Source organism: Idiotropiscis lumnitzeri, chromosome 20 (genome assembly GCF_059441095.1).
Source record: "Idiotropiscis lumnitzeri isolate Australia: NSW breed Sydney's pygmy pipehorse chromosome 20, RoL_Ilum_1.0, whole genome shotgun sequence".
NCBI classification, from domain to species: Eukaryota; Metazoa; Chordata; class Actinopteri; order Syngnathiformes; family Syngnathidae; genus Idiotropiscis; species Idiotropiscis lumnitzeri.
Genome location: NC_142410.1, coordinates 5,776,174 through 5,794,328, shown reverse-complemented (window position 1 = coordinate 5,794,328; position 18,155 = coordinate 5,776,174). Strand labels below are relative to the sequence as shown.

The window sequence follows — 18,155 nt, the reverse complement described above, 5'->3', positions numbered from 1 at the left end:
CAAAGCCCGTAAGTGACGTTAGTATCTTTGATGTATGCTTTTATTTGCTCTGCGGGAAAGACAGGAATGTAACAGTTGAAAAATAAATACAGTTCTCCATTGTTATAATTTGGACTAATGGCAAACACACTTGCGGACTAAATCTTGTAATCATTACAACTTAAGTCTACAAAGAGTTGATGTCATCTTACGGGGCAAATGAGGGAGTCTCTTTGGACTGTAACGAAGGGGGAAGCGGCGGAGGACAACTCGGTGCTTTCAGTCCGGACTTTTTAATCGGCGGCTTTTTAAGACCAACCGGTTGAGCTGGGGGTGGCGGACGCGTCACCTGGGGCCTGACTGTCGCTGCGGGAGCCGGAGGGTCACGAGGCTTTGGCGGCGCCGGCGTTCTGACCTTGCTGAAGTGAACCGGCAATGGCTCGTAAGCTTCGGTGGCTTTTCTCACACTGACGCTCCGCTTTGCTGCAAATGAGAGACATTGAACAGACTGTTAGATGAATAGGCAATTTTTTGGGGTACAACTGTCGCGTTCAGCTACAAAAGAGCAGTGAAGTCAATACTTGAGGGGAAGTACTGTGAGCTAGCCAGCCCGCGTCGTGGTTAGAACAACATGCAAGATGACGCATGAGTTGAGTGGGTGATATTTTGATGGGCAATGCAACACTTCCTGTTTTTAGCTGTTTATATTCCCTCTGTACTTGTGACTCACTTCATTCATATTGTTAGCTTAGCTTACTTCTGTATACTTCCATCCGCCTAAACTGAGCGTGAGTTGATTGCGTCTTGCCGTCACGTCGCGTATATCCTTCGGGCATTTTAATTAGATGACGAGCGCAGTTAATGGCGGTCTACAGTTTTGCACGATGATTTGAGTGTCTCATTACTTAAACAGGCATTCGTGTTTAGAACAAAATTTCCGCCGTAACATAATTGGTATATATTGCATGTTAATATTTTTGATACAATATTTTATAAATTATCTGTAAAGAAGCCCAGTTCCAGTAAGAATTATATTGAGCTCGCATAGTGCTCAACAGCGCCATCTGGTGGGGTTAGGCTTTTACACAATAGAGAGACGTGAAAAATGAGTTGAACTGAATTTCAGCGCTTTTGGTCAGATGAATTTTAAAATCGTTATTGGTTATGTTAGAGCAGTGGTGGGCTAAGTATGGCACGGGGGCCAGTTCCATTTTTTTTTTTTTATTTGGTCCACCGAGCAAAATATTTTTATTATAAACCTTTTTTCTTGTGTTTTTCAACTTTCTAAAGTGGCCCTTCACCACAAAAGTTTCAAGTGTGTTTTGACTCACGTTTATTCGGTGTCGTGATGGTCACAACAGCATTGCTTGCGACGGGTTGGGCATCCGGAATGGGCTCGAACTGATCCGAGGACTGCTTCTGAGCGGGGTCCCCGCTCAGTCCTGGGTTGGACCCTGCGGTTCTGGAATGTGAGGGTGTGTTCTGGTTTGATAACAAGCTTGGTCTGCTGTGCATCGTCGTGTCTTTTTGGGTCGGGGTGGCGGCCTCGTGTGCGGAAGCAGCCCACGCTTGGCGTCTCACGGACTTTACAGAAGAGACGCTGACCCCATCCTGAAAGGACATGCTACACGCAGGAAAAAATAGTGCATTGAAGAATAAAGCTACTATCTTCATTTATATACTGTAGCGCCTCTCAAGGGACAAAGCGTAATTATTATTTAAAAAAAAAAAAAGATGAATGACTTCTGCGGTTTCTGAGGCTATACCTGCTTGTTTTAGAGCAAGGGAGATGAGAACTTGAAGACAATGAAGCTGTGGAGGGAGTGGAGCCTGTTCTGCATCGAGACGCTTGTTCCGAGATCATGGGACGGTCATCTTGGACCTCGGGCAGCTCCGGAATCTCAAAGGACACCTCTGAAAAAACATTCACAACAATAGATCAATTCATTGTCTGCTTACCAACTGTCATCACAATCTAACAAGATCTAATATAAGAGATGTATTGAATTTTTTTTTTCCCAGAGACCTCCAATTTGCAGCTAATCTCGTCCCGTACCTTCAGGGAAGAGCACGGCGCTGTGTTGAATCAGAGGCTCAATAACCGTCACCACCTGCACCGAGGATGCCGACGCCATGTCAACCAGGGTGATCTCTCTAAATAGAAAGCGGGCAAGCGAACAGGATGAGATTGATGACGGCGGAGAAAACAGGCGGCGGGACACCTGTAGTTACCCCTCGGCTTGTGGCCAGAGGAGGTTGGGCCCCAGCACGATGGCAATGTTACCCGGCGACATCCTGTTTGCAGCCTGCTGCTCGGACAGCAGCGACAAGAACTGCACCAAGTACCTGAAAATATATTAAGAAAGAATCAACGTTTCTGATTTCTTCAGTTTAACCTTGGCGGTAATCGTCAATGTGACCTAATGCAATCGCTTCTTTTGCGAATGCGAAAATAATTTAAATCTGTATATAATAATATAAAATATAAAAAAGGCACATTAATTATGATGAAAAGCAAATAATTCCACACCTGAGGTTGTTGTAGTTTTCAGGCGGCAATTTCTTCAGTAGTATTCGGAACTGCCCCAGCTTCTCTGTGCAGTCTTTTTCACTGCGAGTGCACACATAAATGAGATTTTCTTTTTTCACAATTTAAAACAGTTCCATGAAACTCACGAGGAGAAATTGTGCGAGGAGTGTGATTTATACCCACCTGGCTGCTTTGAACCAGTCGTTGTAGAGTTCAAAGGTCATTAGTGGTTCAGGAAGTTCTCGCAGGTAACACTTCAGAGCTCCTATTGGAATAATCAATCATCTCTTTGTGACTTCCTGACAATCACGCCATGTTTTTGTGGTTCAGTGAGAAAATAATCCATTGATCCTCGTATTTTGGACCTTGTAACACGAACAGGTCAAAGTGACGCTGTGGAGGGAAAATGCCTCATTGGCCGCTTGATTTTTATTGGCAGAGGCTTTGTCATTAAAAGGCTGTATGTTGAATTATTTTGCGGGGGCAATAAATTTACAGTTACAGGCGTGGGCAAACTACGGCCCGGGGGCCATATGTGGCCCGTTAAACGTTTTAATCCGGCCCGCCAAACTTGAAAAAAAATTAATGAATATACCTTGTTAATGTTTTATTTTCTAAATTCTGTGTCAAGACATCCATCCACCCGCCCCTGGTCCGGCATCTCCGTCAAATTTTAGAACCCATTGTTGCCCGCCAATCAAAATGTTCGCCCACCTCTGAACTTCTTCACATGATATAGACAGTCTGCTTACCAGCCACAGCGTGAGGATCCATCCTGAACTCGCTATGATCAACCGTCCCCTGATCCATGCAGGTCTTGAGCCTTTTCACCACCGAGGCCGCCGCCGTCAGACGAAAGAGACCCTGGAGATGAATCGCAAAAGGCTCTTCAGCTTTTACGCATATGATACGATGAGCGCCTAAAAATGGCCTTACCTCCTCCCTCATCCCTGTTCGGAGCAGCATGTGAAGACATTCTTGAATGGGTGCCGCGATTTCCTGCTTGCTCTGACGCAAATGGGAAGCAAGAGACTCCCCGAAAACTTTCGGTCCCAAGGGGTTTGCTGCTGGTCCTGTAGTCCGTCACAAATGAGAAGCAAGGGCGTGATAGATAGATAGTTAGCAGATAAAAGCACGCCCTTACCTTTCTGCTTGTGATTCTCCTTGAGTTCGCTTATATTTTCATCCAGGAACTCGTGTGAATGTTTGTGGTATTCTGCTTGAAGCTCCAAAAGCTTCGGTGAAAGGAATAAGAAGGCATTAGACTGTTCCCCAGCGAGCTCATCATTTGCACCCAAGTTATAGTGCTATATTTTTTTTTCAGCATTTTTATTTCATTTTATTTAGAATTTTTTTTTTCATTTTAGTTTGAGTTGTTTGGTTAGTTTTCATTAACTATATTAGCTTATGTATGGAGTATAATTAGGCAAAACAAAAAGAGGCAGAGAAGGCCCCCAATGGACCTCTGGTACAAATAATTATTTTGTATGCTTTGTTTGTTTGTGTTGCAGTTCTTTGTAGAATTTGCTAGAAGGTTTCTGATTAGCGTAACTATTCAAATTTTGTTATTCCTTTTCAAGTGTTTCACGTTTTCAGTATGTTAGCGTAAAGCTAGCGGACTTGGATTTTTAACGTTAAAGTACAACATACGCGAATGAAGTAGCTTGCGTAGTCGTCTTCTTTAGTCGCAAAGTGATACAGGTCTGCCGAATACTGATTCTGTAAAAACAAGACCAACATACTGTTTAAAAAAAAAAAATTCAACCCCTGGAAATGTACGTACCTTGATGGTCTCCAACTTCCTCAGAGCTTCTTCTTCCTCCTCCTTAAGACCGTCCTGCTTGGCCTGTGGACCGCTACTGGCTTGGCTCCTGGAGTTCAGCCATCGTATCACGTGAAACTTGAGCACAGATGTGTTTAAAGGCGATAAACAGCAACTCACCTGAGTCGTGCATTGTTCCAGTCCGTATTGAGCTTTGCAAATTGCTTCTTATTTCTGAGAATCTCTGGTAAGTCATCCTTAAAGAAGAACAGGATGGAATGAGAGGGAATTTTATGTATTGTAGGTAAACAAACATGAACTCATTCACTACCAGCTGAGTAAAAAAAAAAAAAAAAATGGATCTTTGACGTCTTTAGCCGTCAATGGTAGTAAATGTACACAGTATGCTAAACAGATTCCTACAAAACAAAAAAATTGACTTGATTGTTTCACACGTACATGGACAGGCAAACTATTCGGAAACACTACAGAGGTAACAAAAACCGATTTAAATACTGTATGTCCCCTTTAGTGAAGACAAACTTATATTCACCTCGCTAAGTTTATTAAGTGGCTCCAAAACTTCCTTTTCCACTTTTATTTCAAAGTCTGCCAGGAGGCTGGCCAACTTCTTCTCCATGAAACAACACATCTCCAACACCCTCCTGCCACACACAGACACACACACTTTCACTATTCAAATGCATTTAGTTGTGTTTTGTTTCATCACAAACCTGCAGGGTTTGTCTCTCTTCCTATTTGTTAGAGAACTGTGAAAACAGCAGTCAGGATCTTATCACGTGACTCGTAGCTCAGACCAGCTCACCTGATGGATGAGTCGGCATCAAAGTCTTTGAAGCTTTCCGCCATGCTGATTGACAGCAGCATGAGAGGCAGCTTCTTCTGCGGAGAAACGCACAAAGGCAATGTGTCGATCGCTGGTGGGCGGGGCCAGCAAGGCCTTCTCTGCTGACTTATATTTCCAACTTTTTTTTAATACTGTAATTTTCTGCATGAAATTCTATTCGTCCTTCATACATACCATCCGTTTTTCAGCATCTAGCCCCGGATGACTCTGCATGCAGCCTTGCAGCTTCTTGTGGAGGATCTGTGCTGCTCTCTTGGCAGGCTCCACCCGCTGCTCCACCTTCATTTTATCAAACGGGAAAAATATTGGAAACAACTGTGATGAATTTCTGACAACTTCTTCTTCTTCTTCTTAAAATTGTGTTTATTGTCCTCACCACAACCAGGTCTGAGTGTAGAAGCTCACTGACATCTTGTGACCTGCAAATATGCAAATGAGCGAATGATTACGGTATAGTGTGCAGAATTGTACTTGCACAGGACGCTTTTGGTTCTGGCAAGTATGACAATTTAGTGCCATAGTAGGACTGTATACATTTTAGAAGCCATTGTGGCCCGTCAATCAAAATGTTTGCCCACCCTTGGTTTAAAGTCTCTCTTTGCTGTATTGTAAAAAGATTTTTAAAAAATCATCGAAGAGGATGACATTGACAAGAAAGACGGATCTCATCTCTTCACCTCACCTAACGAATGACAATAGTTTGAAGCTACGGGCAGTTCCCTTTTTGAAACTTCACTTTTGAGAATAATCAACTGTCAAAGAGGAAAGTGATATAGAACAGGGGAAATGCGGCCAGATGTTGAGACTGGGATGGCATTCTAGGACAAACGTGTATTATGATGCACGCATAACTTGTAATGTTTGTGCACAAAGAGCGGCACTGCCTTTTGTCAACTTGTGTGGTTTGACTTTAGCAGATGCACAAGTTTGCCGCAGCTTTCATTCAGGATGTGTCAGAGCGAGAGTCTGACAAAAAAACTTAAGTGTGCCATCCTGCATGCACGTCATTGCACATTTAATGACAATCAGACAGCAAGATAATTACAATAATTACGAGATAGTTACTAGGCTTTTACCAGAATGTAGGTATCAGGTAGAAATATTAATTTAGAGTTTTGGACATTAATTTAGTGCAGCCAACAGACGTTGATCCATTACACTATGCGGGTGTACTTTATAAGACGCATACTGATTGAATGAAACATCAAAAAAAAAAATCTTCATCATCATCTTATATGAACAGAAATACTTTGGAAGTGAAACAAGCATTACATGGAAGCGACTCCAACTTACTTTGCAGAAGAGCCGAGCTGCTTCAGAATGCTCAGAGATTGTCGGAGCATTGCGGCTGTCGGTCTTCTCCACACCGCCTGACCTCCTCCGGATACTTGAGCAGCTCCAAGCAACTTGATGGCGCACCTCGGCGTCTCTAGTGAAGTTAGTTCTCGTTTCAGATGTGCTCTCACAAGCGCTTGTGCGGTTAATGAGGAAGTTGCGACGATGCAACGTGAGCGGGAAGAGCCGTTTTGTTTTTTTCCTTTCATTTGACTCGCTAAAAGATTTTTGATTTGACGACTACCTGTACTTCCAGCTAAATTGTACTAAATTTTGAATCATGTTCAGTAGAGGGGTTGATAATTTAGAACAAATACTTTACTCACTACATTTGAAAAAAGATCTCTGCACTTCCACCTCCGCAGGACAATGTAAAAGACATTAAGAGGGATGCGAGTCAAAAAAATAGGCCACAACCCAAATGGCACATCCTTAAAACTCATTCACTATCAGCCTAGTTAAAAAAAAATAGTTTGACGTATTTAACCGTCAATGGTATTGAACAAGTTAATAGACTAAATATGTATTACCTTCCTCAATGTAAGGGAAAAATCACGACGAATAATTATTTTTGCATCATCATTCTCATATTTGTCGTGATTTTTCTCAGCATTGCTGTTGTTTTCTCTTCTAGTAGTAATTCAGTTACAGGAAAAGCACTATAAATAGAATGCATTATTATTGCTGATGTGCATTTTTTGTAGCTATTGGTGGCAACATCTGCAAAATAACTTTTCAATATTCAGACAGATTACATAAACATAAAATTCAATATACAAAAAAAACTGTAGGTCAGGTGACAAAATCAACACGAGGGGAACGATGCAAAACAAATGTCAATTTATGAATCAATTTCTTTATTAAATGACTCACTGCCATCGAATGAAGCGCTTGAGGGAAAAGTCGAGGAACTTGTTTCAATGTTGCACTTTGTTTTTCGTCTTCCTAAAAACAGTTGGTGGCTTGGCTCGTTTATGGGTGCCTGATTGTTGCTATGCTAGCCCGAAACATACTGGAACAGCCTGAATTTTTACAGTCAACAATTAGTGTTCTGTAGACAATGCTCACAGTGGATATTTTATCTGTCTAATAAGATGCAAACGAGGGAAGTCTTCTGTTTGAGAAAATAATTTTGAAATGCTGTAAAAAAAACAAAAAAAAACAACAACCAAAAAAAACTAACGACAGGTAAAACGACAGTGAAGTGGTCTTTTGTAAACAATGGAAGAAAAAAAAAGGCAAAAGAAACATTCAAAGTATCCCAGCAGAAACGCACCAAGGCCACTTTGATGCAAGGCTTTCAAAGACGTATTACTGTGTTTATCTCTGAAAAAACAAAACTAACAAAAAAAATTAAAATAAAACTAATCAATGCTTATCAAAAGGTAGTTCAAGTACTCGTCCTTCTGCTCTGAGGCATTACAAGAAATGTACGTACACTTCTTAAACTTGCCGTGTTGAGGAAATTGGGGAGGAAAAAAATATTCCGAATTTGCGTTTGTCTCTTCGACTATTGCTGCATTCCGACAAAAACGAGTCGGTTGGAAGGAAAAGTTAAAGCACCTAAGAACTCCTTGTGTCTGCTCCCTGCTGTTTTGAGTCCCGACAAACATCTTGTGAAAACAAAATGCACCGCAAAAGGAATGCAAATGATTAGCAGCGTTAAGGATTAAGATGGCAGAAGAAGTGTAAAGAGTGTGTATAAGCACTTAGAAAACCTTCAGATGGATCCCAAATGTTGCATTTCTCCTCTCTCGATGATTTCACCCATTTTTTTTTTTTTTTGGACTGTGTGGCGCACGTCACCCCTCTTCTGTCACGTGAAGGACTTGGATGGAGCTCGGGGGCAGCCATGTCATGTTCTGACGCTATTCAAATATGTTCCCTCGCCTCTGTCCGTCCCTCTGAGACCGATGCGCACGTTGAAGTTGTTGGGGAGGTGACTAACGCTTTGCTTTGGAATCCTCTGCATCTTTAAGAAGCAAACAAGAGATTTGACATTTTAAACGGAGGGATCACGATAAACCTCCAAATGATTCAGACGTTGGGTTAATGAGTTATTTCCTGCCCAGAGGCCGCGGAAAATCTCCTCACCTTTCCTGAGTTCGTCTCTCTTCCTGGCGGCTTCCTCCCTCTGTTTCTTGATGATCGCGAGTCTGGCCAGGTCAGCTCTCGCCTGCTCCGTCTTCCCCTCAAGGTGAAGCTTCATGTAACGTTCCTTGGACTTTTGTTTCTCAATTTCCTCCCTGGTGGACACCACAATGTCAACAACTCCATTAGAGTTGGCGAACTTGGGGTAGCTGATTATTCAGTCGGTTGTACTTATTTTTACACTTAACCAAATCATCCCGCAGGCCGGATTAAACTCGTTCGTGGGTTTGACTCTGCCTGTGGGCCGTATGTGTGACACCACTGAAAGAGACATTTCTTTCAAGTAAGACGCACCTCTCTCTGCGAGACAGCTCTCGAGGAGCGTCGACATCGACTTCGGTCACTTTCTTGCTTTTCTGAGAAATGCGGTTGGGATTCTCAATTTCTATAAGTCCCTCTACACCGCTCCTCTTCTTACCCTGCATGCAAACACAAAAATGTGAGCGATACAATAATGAAAGATGGCGGTCAACTAAAATAACAGCAGTGATGTTGACCTCAGATTCTTCCTCGCTGCTACTCTCCTCTTCAGATTCTGAACCGCTCTCTTTCTCCACACCAGCATTTGCTTCCTGTTGGAGGGGAGAAAAACAGTTGCATGTTAGATCGAGACCAATTGCTGTTAAAAAAAAATACAAATCAAATACTTTCTTAATTTACCAGCTCTCTCTGGGCTTTCATTTGTCGGTCAATCTCCTCGGGATTGCTAAATTGCTTCCCCCTGCCCTTATGGCCCTTTTTCCCTGTGCGACAATAACAATAATAAATACAGGCAAGCTTGTGAGAATAAGACTTCATTGAATGGTTAATAGAACAGAGGAGTTACAAGAACAAACATAACACCAAGTTATTGAGGTTATTGTAGTTAAGCCAAAAATTAATAAAGTAACTAAAATTGGGAAAAATGTGTTCAAATATAAAATAAAAATAAGCGATTTTATAAACTAAGTGAAACGTTCATTTATATTTATAAATTTAAATGACAACGATAAAGAAAACGCTCTTTTGTCAATTTCAAACAACCTTTTGGGGTTTATTTTAAATGTATTAATTTCTGCGTTATTATTCAGCTCAGTCATTTGGGCATTGTAGTGTACTTTATTGCACAATACTTATTTCAAGTTTTTTTTAATCTTACACACAGAAAATTGTCAATAAACATGCAAAAAAAAAATAAAAAGCGAAACTGAAACAGAGCATTTAAACAAAATAAAATAAAATAACAAACCCGCTCCAACACTAATTAAAACGCACTCAATTTAAAAACGAGTCAAAATTAATTAAAAACCAACTTTATTGGCCAAACAAACTATGACAACCCCGGTTTACAACAAAACTGCAGCATTTTAGAAAACTTTGATCAAAGTAGTTGACAATAACAGCTTCCACAAAACAAAACACGTTTATAGTTAGTGTTATTTTTAAAACAAGTGAAGCTGTCAAAACGGGACAAAATGAATGACACACACATGGCAACGTAAATGGCGGTGAACGATCATGGCACAATTCAGTTATTTAATGGTGAAAACGTTATTTTACTAAAACCTAACGATAGGCAGATAGCGATACTCCTACAATGGGCCATTTCGTCACTTTTTATACCGAGATTGGTGGTGTTTCCTGGGTTTTATATGCCGACATAGACCCTGTACTAGTCGGTTAGCATGCTAAATGCTAAGCATGCGTAAAAGCTACATTCTAGACACTACTGTTAGCTTGTTTAAAATGGCTGTTTACGACGCTTCCGCACTGACACTTACCGCCTCGTGGCATGATGAAGTGGAACCTCAACTATAATGGAACTTGAGCCTGATGAGTAAGGTGTAAAGTTTTAAATGCAGTTAGAAGAAAGGCAGTTGGAACTTGATTGATTGGGTATTTGGTTGTCAGCTAAAGCGCTAAGCGAAAATGCGCTACGCAGTCTGCGCCTGCGCAGTCGCTGGCTGTGACGTGACTAAAAACAGCTACCAATCAGATTCACTGATTTAATCCGATGGGCGAGGTTAGGAACAACAAAAAGAGATGAATAGTAAATAATAAAATATTGAAAGAATTAAATACATATTTGATCAATTACATATTGATGGATACATACATATTGAAATACTGAAATACAATAATTTAATCTATACAATTTACTTTCATGAATTAGAAAATATTTGCTCCAGACATTGTTGGTCCTCATAAACAACATCTGAATTTGTTAAATAAATTGCTCATTAGTGCATCTTGGACAAAAAATTGAATCCAACAAAACAAATCCAGTGATTGTCATTGTTAGAGATTAATTTAATGCAAAGATAAATATAAAAATCATTTGCAAAACAGATGAATATTGAATATACTGCAGGTAAAAAAAATAAATACAGAAACAAAAAAAAGCATTTAATAAATCATGTGTATTGCTCTAAACCATGCAGTGCAGTAATTGGATTGGTAACAGTTTTAGAGATCATTATCAATGCACAAGTGTGTGTGTGTGTGTGTGTGTGTGTGTGAGTGTAAAAACAAGTCTTCAGTTATGTATTCAACAAAACACATCATTCCACTTAAAAACTTCCTATAAGGAAGGCATAGCATCAAGTTTGTCATTTCTTCAATGTTGAGACTTTATCTCCTCCACTTCTTTTTCCATCAAGTGGTACTCGACTGTTGATTCTGTGAGCTACACAGTACAGAATATAGATGATTACATGAAATCATGCCGAATAAAATGCATGACGCTAGAGTACGACATTTTGTCACTCAGACCTCTGTTCTTACCATGTCAATAAGAATTTCTATCTTCAATTTTAGGATATTGTTCTCCTCCTCTAGCTGCAAGTTTTTCTTCTTAAGACGTTCTACTTCACGGACAGATACATTACCACCTGATTCTGATCATACAGAAAGAAGAAAATATGTGTTGTGATGGCACTCAATTCATTATTATGTATGTGAAAAGATGATGGCTTCTTCTGAACCAAGGACCATATGTGCAGAAGAAGCACTGTAACGTTCTCTGCACTGGCTTATAATGCAAAAATACTGTAATCACCTGTTGTCCAGTGTCCATCCTCAAATTTTAAGGTATGCCCTCCTATGCTCATTGAAGGAGGTCCATACTCAAGGCCCAGCTCTATTTCCCGTGTGGAACGGTCCAACTAAAAGACAAGGACTCTAAAATCACTCTCCACACATCCATGCACATCATTGTTATTATTCATTATTTTAGGAGCAAAATAACTTACCGAGTGAAGGCTCGATAACGATGCTGATTTCCGCGGCGGGATCTTCTTTGGACTGAACGATTTCCCAAATCGAGGGATCTTCAGGGACATTTTAAGATCCTAAATAAGATCGAACACACAGGTCAACTTGATTGTTAGCGTTGCAATGGTTTTTAACGCCATCGCGTGTTTGTTGTCGCTAACAGGACGCTATGCGGGTAGCTAATGCTAGGTAGCTAAGCGTTAGGAACGTACGATGATGCTTCTCATACCTGACCTTTAATTTATACTGTTGAATTGGTGTGTGATGGGATTATAGTTGCAGGCGAGTCATCGCGTTTATGCATTTATAATATTTACCTCCATACTGACAACTTTAGTGAAATCCCTCACGCCGCCGACTTCTGCGTACACTGCGTAGGCGTAGTACTGCGCAAGTGCGAATGTTCCATTCACAAACACGTAAAACTGTCTCCCCCAAAATAGACGCCAAACAATTCAGTTACAAACAGTTACTCAATTATTAGAACCGGTTTGAATTTTATATTCATGTATCATTTTTCGTCTGTTATTCCGTGACGTTTTGGCCTGACATCCAAAGAGCTAGGCCCCCGTAAAGACGAAAAAATGGAACGTTCGACAATATACCACCATGATGATGGGATTCCCTCCCGCTTAATTAGTTTGATTAATCACCAATTCTTAGAATTTGTTGGTGTATAAATATTCCGTTTCTTCAAATTAATGGAAATTTCCTTGGATTTTACAATATAATGTAGCTAAGATATATGGGGCAATAACGCCCCAGTGGCCTAATGGATAAGGCACTGGCCTCCTAAGCCAGGGATTGTGGGTTCGAGTCCCATCTGGGGTGGTACTCTTTTTTTTTTTCTCTCTCTCCTAAGCCAGGGATTGTGGGTTCGAGTCCCATCTGGGGTGGTACTCTTTTTTTTCTCTCTCTCTCTCTCTGGGATATTAGGGAAGTGCAAACGTGAAATTATCTCACTTACTCGTCTCAACGACGACCACACGAGGAATATTTACTTGTGGAAATACGGGTCAACTGCAGGACACTATCAGCAAAAATGGAGCAGAAGGGCATTAAACTGTGCATCCTGTTGAACGCTTTGGCTGCATCAGTGCACACTTGGCGTGAGTATTGGTATTTGTAGAACAAGTACAGTCACATAATTCTCTTTATTATGCTTTTGAAAATTTAGATTTACATGACAGTATTTTCTGTTAAACATCGTAATTTACATATATCTAAGCTTGTATATTTCATATATCCTACATACTAGCCGCAGCACTGAAGTATGTTTATTATACACTTCAGGAACACGACAGGTCAAGCAAGAAGAACACAGACCAATAATCTTTAAACAAATTAAAGTCGGTGACATTGCTATAACATGTGTTCCATAATGTGTTATTCAACCTCAACCCTGTGACCCCGAACCATCCTCTTACAATGACAGAGCTCCGTGAGGCCACCCTGTACTGGGATAATGCCCAGAAAAGGGTGATCCTGAAAGAGGGGGTGAAGGAGACAGAGGGTGCTGCTTATGGCTACTTCAATGATAGCCTGCACCTCACAGGATGGGGCATCTTGGAGATCTGCGCCGGTTACGGAAGCATCCAACAGCCAGATGAGACTACATTCTTTCTGGCTGGCTACCTGGAAGGCTATCTCACTGCTGGGTGAGAAAATTGGATTTATTTTTATGATGTAATCCTTCCAATAAAATGTGAAACACATTTTTAATTCAGTGAATATAAAGCATTAAAACCCACACATATTATTTTATATTTATATATATTTATTTTTATGAAGAAGAAGCTAACAATGACGGAACATTGCTAATTGTAAATCCAAATATACTGTTGTTTAAATTACAGAATCATAATGAAAATAGTTATAAAACAAATGTAAAATATTTTTGGGACATTTCTTTACTTATTTAGTTATTTTTCATTGCAGACAGATTTTTAATCACTACTCCAACATGTACCCCCAGCTAATAAAGGATGAGAAGGTTCTGAATCCCTTGAAAAGATTCTTAAGGTAAAATGTTCTGATAAATTGACATTTATATGGCACATTAAGAGACTCTGAAAACCTTTTCTGGGAACAAATTGTTGTCTGTCGTCTTGACTGCTTTTTTTTCCATGTTTGATATAAACTACACCAAACCATGTAGTCCCTGAATGATTCGCTGTATATTTGTGTTCTCTGATCCTCAGCAAACAGGACCAGTGGGCCAGAGAGCAAGTGAAGCTGAGGCAGACCAGCGACTCCTTGTGGAGACATTTGGGACTCATCCTCGCCCAACTGGACGGCCTAATCGCCGGAGCTGCACAGTGGGCCAAAGGCGAACACATCGATGTGTGTAATGTGTTTTGCAGGGATAATTATCACCGTGTCATCGTACTCATCTCACTCTCCTCCCTTCCCAGCCTCTCTCTGCATTTGCTGTTCAGTTTCTGAATGGTGTTGGCGACCTTCTGGACCTTGTCCCTGCACTGACACCTCGCCCCGACTCTGCCGGGCCCACTGCTTTCAGAATGCCGGGAATGGGCCACTGCACGGCTCTCATAAAGGTCAGACCAGGGCTGGCTTGGCCCAAGCTGTGGGTGAACACAAGAATTCTCAATGTAGATTTGCCTTTGTTATCTTTGTTGCACCTTCCTCCTCTTCCTCTTGACAGTGTTAAAGGGGCCTCTCACAAAGGGGATAGTCTCTCATTTACCCATATGTCATTCAGACGACAAAGGCTCAGTGCAAATGAGAGTGAGGATACCTGCGAGTCAATGCAGGATAATGTTACGTTATGATAAATATGATTTTATCGCATCCACTGTGAATCATTTCTGAAGCAACAAAATGCAAAGAAGCATCATCCCACCGTCTCGTCTCTGTGTTGCAGGTGACATCTGGCTTTGAAAATCTGCTTTTGGGCCACTCCAGCTGGTATAATTATGCAGCCACCATGCGTATCTATAAACATTTGGACCTCAGAGTCTCACATGCAGCTACTGGAAAAATGTCATTCAGCAGCTACCCTGGTACACACTCTCCACGGATTTCAACTTTACACCTGATAAACATCCCTATAATACAAAGCACGTCTTTCTGCGAGAATATATACAAAACACGCTTAGAGTTGAACCAAATACACGATGAACCTTCCCCTTTTAAAGTAATTCCTCGGCTCTGGCATGCAATGTGTGCACGTCTACATTCAAACTCAGCCACAATGTCTAATGTTTTCCCTCAAAGTCAGGTCAGAGCAGGCTAAGTCATTTCATCAGCAAAGATTTGTCAGAGACCAGGTCAGGAAAAATCCTCTTACAGGCTCTGTTGCTATTGGAATACAACTCGTGCTATTTTTAAAGCGGGAAAGATGTGACTTCCCTGTTACAATAAAGAGATTCCTTTCTTTCTTTATGGCAAAGTGAACTGTTTAAAATACATAGGTCAGGTACAAAAGGGAAATAACTGACAATAACTGAAATTACAGACTAAAAGGGAATTGCATACATGCATGATCATTGTTGTTAGACTTATGATTAGAATAACTCCAGCTGACTATAGTGCAAGGTAAATTACACCCCAAATTGACCGACACTTAAAAGCAAGGTCAAGCCCTAAAATTTCTTAACAAGAATATGTTCTATGCGCCCCACTGGTTAAAACACAACATTCGGATTAATATTGTGTTGGTGGAATATGAGTTAAGCAGAAAAAATGTTCACTGGTGGCGGCCATTTTGCCACTTGCTGTCCACTAAAAATGACATCACAGTTGCTCAGGCCTGAGCTAACGACCTATCATGGCTCAGCTTCAGAAAACAGGAGAGCCGTGATTGGCCGTTTGCCTGAGCCCTGAGCAACTGTGATGTCATTTTCAGTCGACGAAGTGACAAAATGGCCGCCACCTGGGGTGGATTTTGCTGCTTAAATCACATGCCACAAATGCGATATTAATCAGAATGCCATGTTTAGACTAGTGAAAGCGCATAGAACATTTTATTGAAAATGTTTTTTGAGGGTTGACTTCCCCTCTAATGATAACTTAAGTCATTATGGTCCTTAATTCTCTTTGCTGATAAACAGCTTCTTCCTAGGCCTATGCCGTTTCCCTTCACAACATTTCATAAAAATTAGTCAAGACATAATTCCGTCAAAAAAAAAACAAGACTGTGATATTGTTTTAAAAGTCCTGCTGCATATTATCTGTAACCTCGGTGCCATGTGACCACCACATTATTTCCTCCTCATCCCGAAGGCTTCCTCACATCTCTGGATGACTTCTACCTGCTCGGTAGTGGCCTGCTGCTGACTCAAACCTCAATCAGTGTCTTCAACGCCTCCTTGTTTTCTCAGCTCAGCCCTCACAGCCTGTTGGCCTGGCAGCGAGTGCGCCTGGCCAACAGCCTTTCGCGCAGTGGCGAGGAGTGGGCGCAGATCTTCTCGAAATATAACTCAGGTCGGACCGAATGTGTTGGTTGTGATGAGGCTTAATTTTGCTCGACAGAATATTTGTGCTGTTACATTTTCTTCCTGGATTACAGGCACGTATAACAGCCAGTACATGGTGGTAGACCTGAGTAAAGTTTCACTCGGACATAGCATCAGGACTGGAGCTTTGACCGTCGTGGAGCAGATCCCCGGGAAAGTTGTCCACACTGACCAGACTCAAGCTTTACGAGGAGGTGACACACAAACAACCAGACATTATATTACTTGAGAAAATGAAGTAAATGGAGCTTGTTCCCTCGCAGCTCTGATGGCGCCTCTGCTTCACTCTTTCAGGATACTGGCCATCCTACAACATTCCATTTCATGTCGACATTTACAACCTGAGTGGGTACGATGTGATGTGGAGGCGATACGGAGAAGACTTTTCCTACGACCTTTGTCCTAGAGCCAAAATCCTCCGCAGGGATCAGGCCAAGGTGTTTGACCTCAAGTCCCTCAAGCACATCATGCGATACAACAGTAGGTGCAATTACGCAATATTTGAGCTTGCTCAAAATGAACGTTGACTGGTCAAGACACTATAGGCTCTATTTTTCTGACTGGCGCAGAGGCATTTTGCGCCGGTGTGGGCGTGAACAAAGCTGACTCCTTTCATCGGCAATCAAATCTGCTCCATTCATTCTCCTTATTTATGATACATAACATCGAGATAACTTGGAGTCCTCAATTGACTAAACATGCATGTTAAAATATACCAGACAGCTAAAATCCTGTAGGTTGCAGTAGATTTATATCTTCATTATTTCAAATGGAAAAAAAAAAAATCTGAAGAAATAATTTGAAACTGGAGCCAATTGTGTAGCTTTAAGAGGTGTGTTTTATGTTGGATGTGTTTCAGACTACAAAAGAGATCCTTACACGAAGGGCCATCCGTGTAAAACCATTTGTTGCCGTAACGACCTGCGCCTAAGGAGACCGCGCCCTGGAGGTTGCTATGACACTAAGGTGAATCAATGTGTTTTTGTGACCATCGATTGAGCTACTTCACTCAAAGTGGTATTTTGGAGATTTGGGGATTGGAGTACAAACATGTTCCTCACCCTGTCTGTTGCATCCCTTTTATCAATCCCTCCCCCATCCTTGCTCGTCTCATGACACAGGTGACTGACTACCAGATGGCTCTCCAGCTGGTCGCAGAGGCAATAAACGGCCCCACAACACAGGGGGGCCTGCGACCATTCTCATGGCACTCCTTTAACATCACCACCCACGAGGGTCTTCCCATCCAATACAACTTCCCTTTTGTCACAATGAAACACACTCTCCAGCGGCCCTAAACGAACCTGACATCACTTCTGTAATAAATGCTTATTAATACATAGGAATCATATCATGTTTTTTTTTTTTTTTTAAATGACATTTGCTAATTGGCATTCGACACAAGGGCGTCATGACACGGGTTGTTTGCAGATTGAGTTGAGCAGGTCTTTGGATACAATGCAAAGTGTGATTCACCAGAGGAAGGGGGGGGGCTGACCTTTTCCTCCAGCATCACCGGCAAATGTTAATGTTTAACTCTCAGTGAAACCACTGGAAGTCTTGTTTGACATGGAGCGCTGATGGTTCAGGATGCACTATGTGGCTTTTACTCTGATGCCATTGGGCTATATTAATAATTACTGCATTTTGCGTAATGTAACACAGAGTCTAACCCATGGACTCTACGGGAATCTTAATTGGGTTTTCCTTTTGTATCTGTGTAACATCTACCTGCTAGGCATGCAACTAATTTGGTGAAGCCGAGACTAGAAAGTAACTGAAACAAATGATGAAGACAAA

At 41.4% G+C, this 18,155-nt stretch overlaps 4 protein-coding genes and 1 non-coding gene across 6 annotated transcripts; 2 read left to right on the top strand and 3 right to left on the bottom strand.

Annotated features, from left to right (window-relative positions):
- Positions 1-8: 8 nt before the first annotated feature.
- sh3bp1 (SH3-domain binding protein 1) lies at positions 9-6,792 on the bottom strand. Its single transcript, XM_088284929.1, has 18 exons — positions 6,433-6,792; positions 5,516-5,558; positions 5,314-5,418; positions 5,098-5,174; positions 4,825-4,936; positions 4,452-4,528; positions 4,293-4,380; positions 4,160-4,228; positions 3,654-3,744; positions 3,446-3,582; positions 3,262-3,373; positions 2,693-2,774; positions 2,510-2,590; positions 2,212-2,325; positions 2,036-2,133; positions 1,746-1,893; positions 1,311-1,603; positions 9-462 (listed from the first exon to the last, which is right to left on the bottom strand). The coding sequence occupies exons 1-18, from the start codon at positions 6,681-6,683 to the stop codon at positions 188-190; spliced, it is 2,253 nt and encodes a 750-aa protein (XP_088141055.1). The 5' UTR covers positions 6,684-6,792; the 3' UTR covers positions 9-187.
- Positions 6,793-7,314: 522 nt separating this feature from the next.
- pdap1a (pdgfa associated protein 1a) lies at positions 7,315-10,732 on the bottom strand. The gene is made up of 6 exons (XM_088284702.1): positions 10,386-10,732; positions 9,286-9,368; positions 9,123-9,197; positions 8,920-9,044; positions 8,569-8,720; positions 7,315-8,446 (listed from the first exon to the last, which is right to left on the bottom strand). The coding sequence occupies exons 1-6, from the start codon at positions 10,396-10,398 to the stop codon at positions 8,418-8,420; spliced, it is 477 nt and encodes a 158-aa protein (XP_088140828.1). The 5' UTR covers positions 10,399-10,732; the 3' UTR covers positions 7,315-8,417.
- Positions 10,733-10,893: 161 nt separating this feature from the next.
- On the bottom strand, positions 10,894-12,340 carry cby1 (chibby 1, beta catenin antagonist). Its single transcript, XM_088284703.1, has 5 exons — positions 12,195-12,340; positions 11,856-11,954; positions 11,663-11,768; positions 11,389-11,501; positions 10,894-11,290 (listed from the first exon to the last, which is right to left on the bottom strand). The coding sequence occupies exons 1-5, from the start codon at positions 12,198-12,200 to the stop codon at positions 11,222-11,224; spliced, it is 393 nt and encodes a 130-aa protein (XP_088140829.1). The 5' UTR covers positions 12,201-12,340; the 3' UTR covers positions 10,894-11,221.
- Positions 12,341-12,635: 295 nt separating this feature from the next.
- Positions 12,636-12,708, top strand: trnar-ccu (transfer RNA arginine (anticodon CCU)). Its single transcript has one exon. It is a non-coding gene; the product is annotated as a tRNA-Arg (tRNA).
- A 50-nt stretch (positions 12,709-12,758) lies between these two features.
- plbd1b (phospholipase B domain containing 1b) lies at positions 12,759-18,153 on the top strand. 2 transcript variants are annotated; one of them, XM_088284705.1, is made up of 11 exons: positions 12,759-12,986; positions 13,313-13,535; positions 13,816-13,899; positions 14,079-14,220; positions 14,292-14,435; positions 14,762-14,900; positions 16,123-16,323; positions 16,409-16,549; positions 16,650-16,835; positions 17,215-17,321; positions 17,477-18,153. In XM_088284705.1, exons 1-11 carry the CDS (start codon positions 12,920-12,922, stop codon positions 17,651-17,653), a joined length of 1,611 nt encoding a protein of 536 aa, XP_088140831.1. In that variant the 5' UTR covers positions 12,759-12,919; the 3' UTR covers positions 17,654-18,153. The 2 variants fall into 2 exon arrangements, with proteins under 2 accessions (XP_088140831.1, XP_088140832.1); XM_088284706.1 differs by having other exon boundaries at positions 13,283-13,535.
- The last annotated feature ends 2 nt before the right edge of the window (positions 18,154-18,155 follow it).

Excerpts from the sequence above, each read along its gene's own strand:
- cby1 (XM_088284703.1), bottom strand. Across the intron at positions 11,502-11,662 it reads GGATGGACACTGGACAACAG|AATCAGGTGGTAATGTATCT; the intron begins GTGATTACAGTA and ends CTGTATGATCAG. Across the intron at positions 11,291-11,388 it reads TAGAAATTCTTATTGACATG|CTCACAGAATCAACAGTCGA; the intron begins GTAAGAACAGAG and ends TGTACTGTGTAG.
- plbd1b (XM_088284706.1), top strand. The coding sequence starts at position 12,920 with ATGGAGCAGAAGGGCATTAAACTGTGCATCCTGTTGAACGCTTTGGCT. Across the intron at positions 12,987-13,282 it reads TGCATCAGTGCACACTTGGC|TGACCCCGAACCATCCTCTT; the intron begins GTGAGTATTGGT and ends ACCTCAACCCTG. Across the intron at positions 16,324-16,408 it reads CTTCTCGAAATATAACTCAG|GCACGTATAACAGCCAGTAC; the intron begins GTCGGACCGAAT and ends CCTGGATTACAG.
- sh3bp1 (XM_088284929.1), bottom strand. The coding sequence starts at position 6,683 with ATGAAAGGAAAAAAACAAAACGGCTCTTCCCGCTCACGTTGCATCGTC. Across the intron at positions 1,894-2,035 it reads CGCCGTGCTCTTCCCTGAAG|AGGTGTCCTTTGAGATTCCG; the intron begins GTACGGGACGAG and ends ATGTTTTTTCAG. Across the intron at positions 1,604-1,745 it reads CCTTGCTCTAAAACAAGCAG|CATGTCCTTTCAGGATGGGG; the intron begins GTATAGCCTCAG and ends TCCTGCGTGTAG.
- pdap1a (XM_088284702.1), bottom strand. Across the intron at positions 9,045-9,122 it reads GCAGCGAGGAAGAATCTGAG|GGTAAGAAGAGGAGCGGTGT; the intron begins GTCAACATCACT and ends GTTTGCATGCAG. Across the intron at positions 8,447-8,568 it reads GAGAGACGAACTCAGGAAAG|ATGCAGAGGATTCCAAAGCA; the intron begins GTGAGGAGATTT and ends TGCTTCTTAAAG.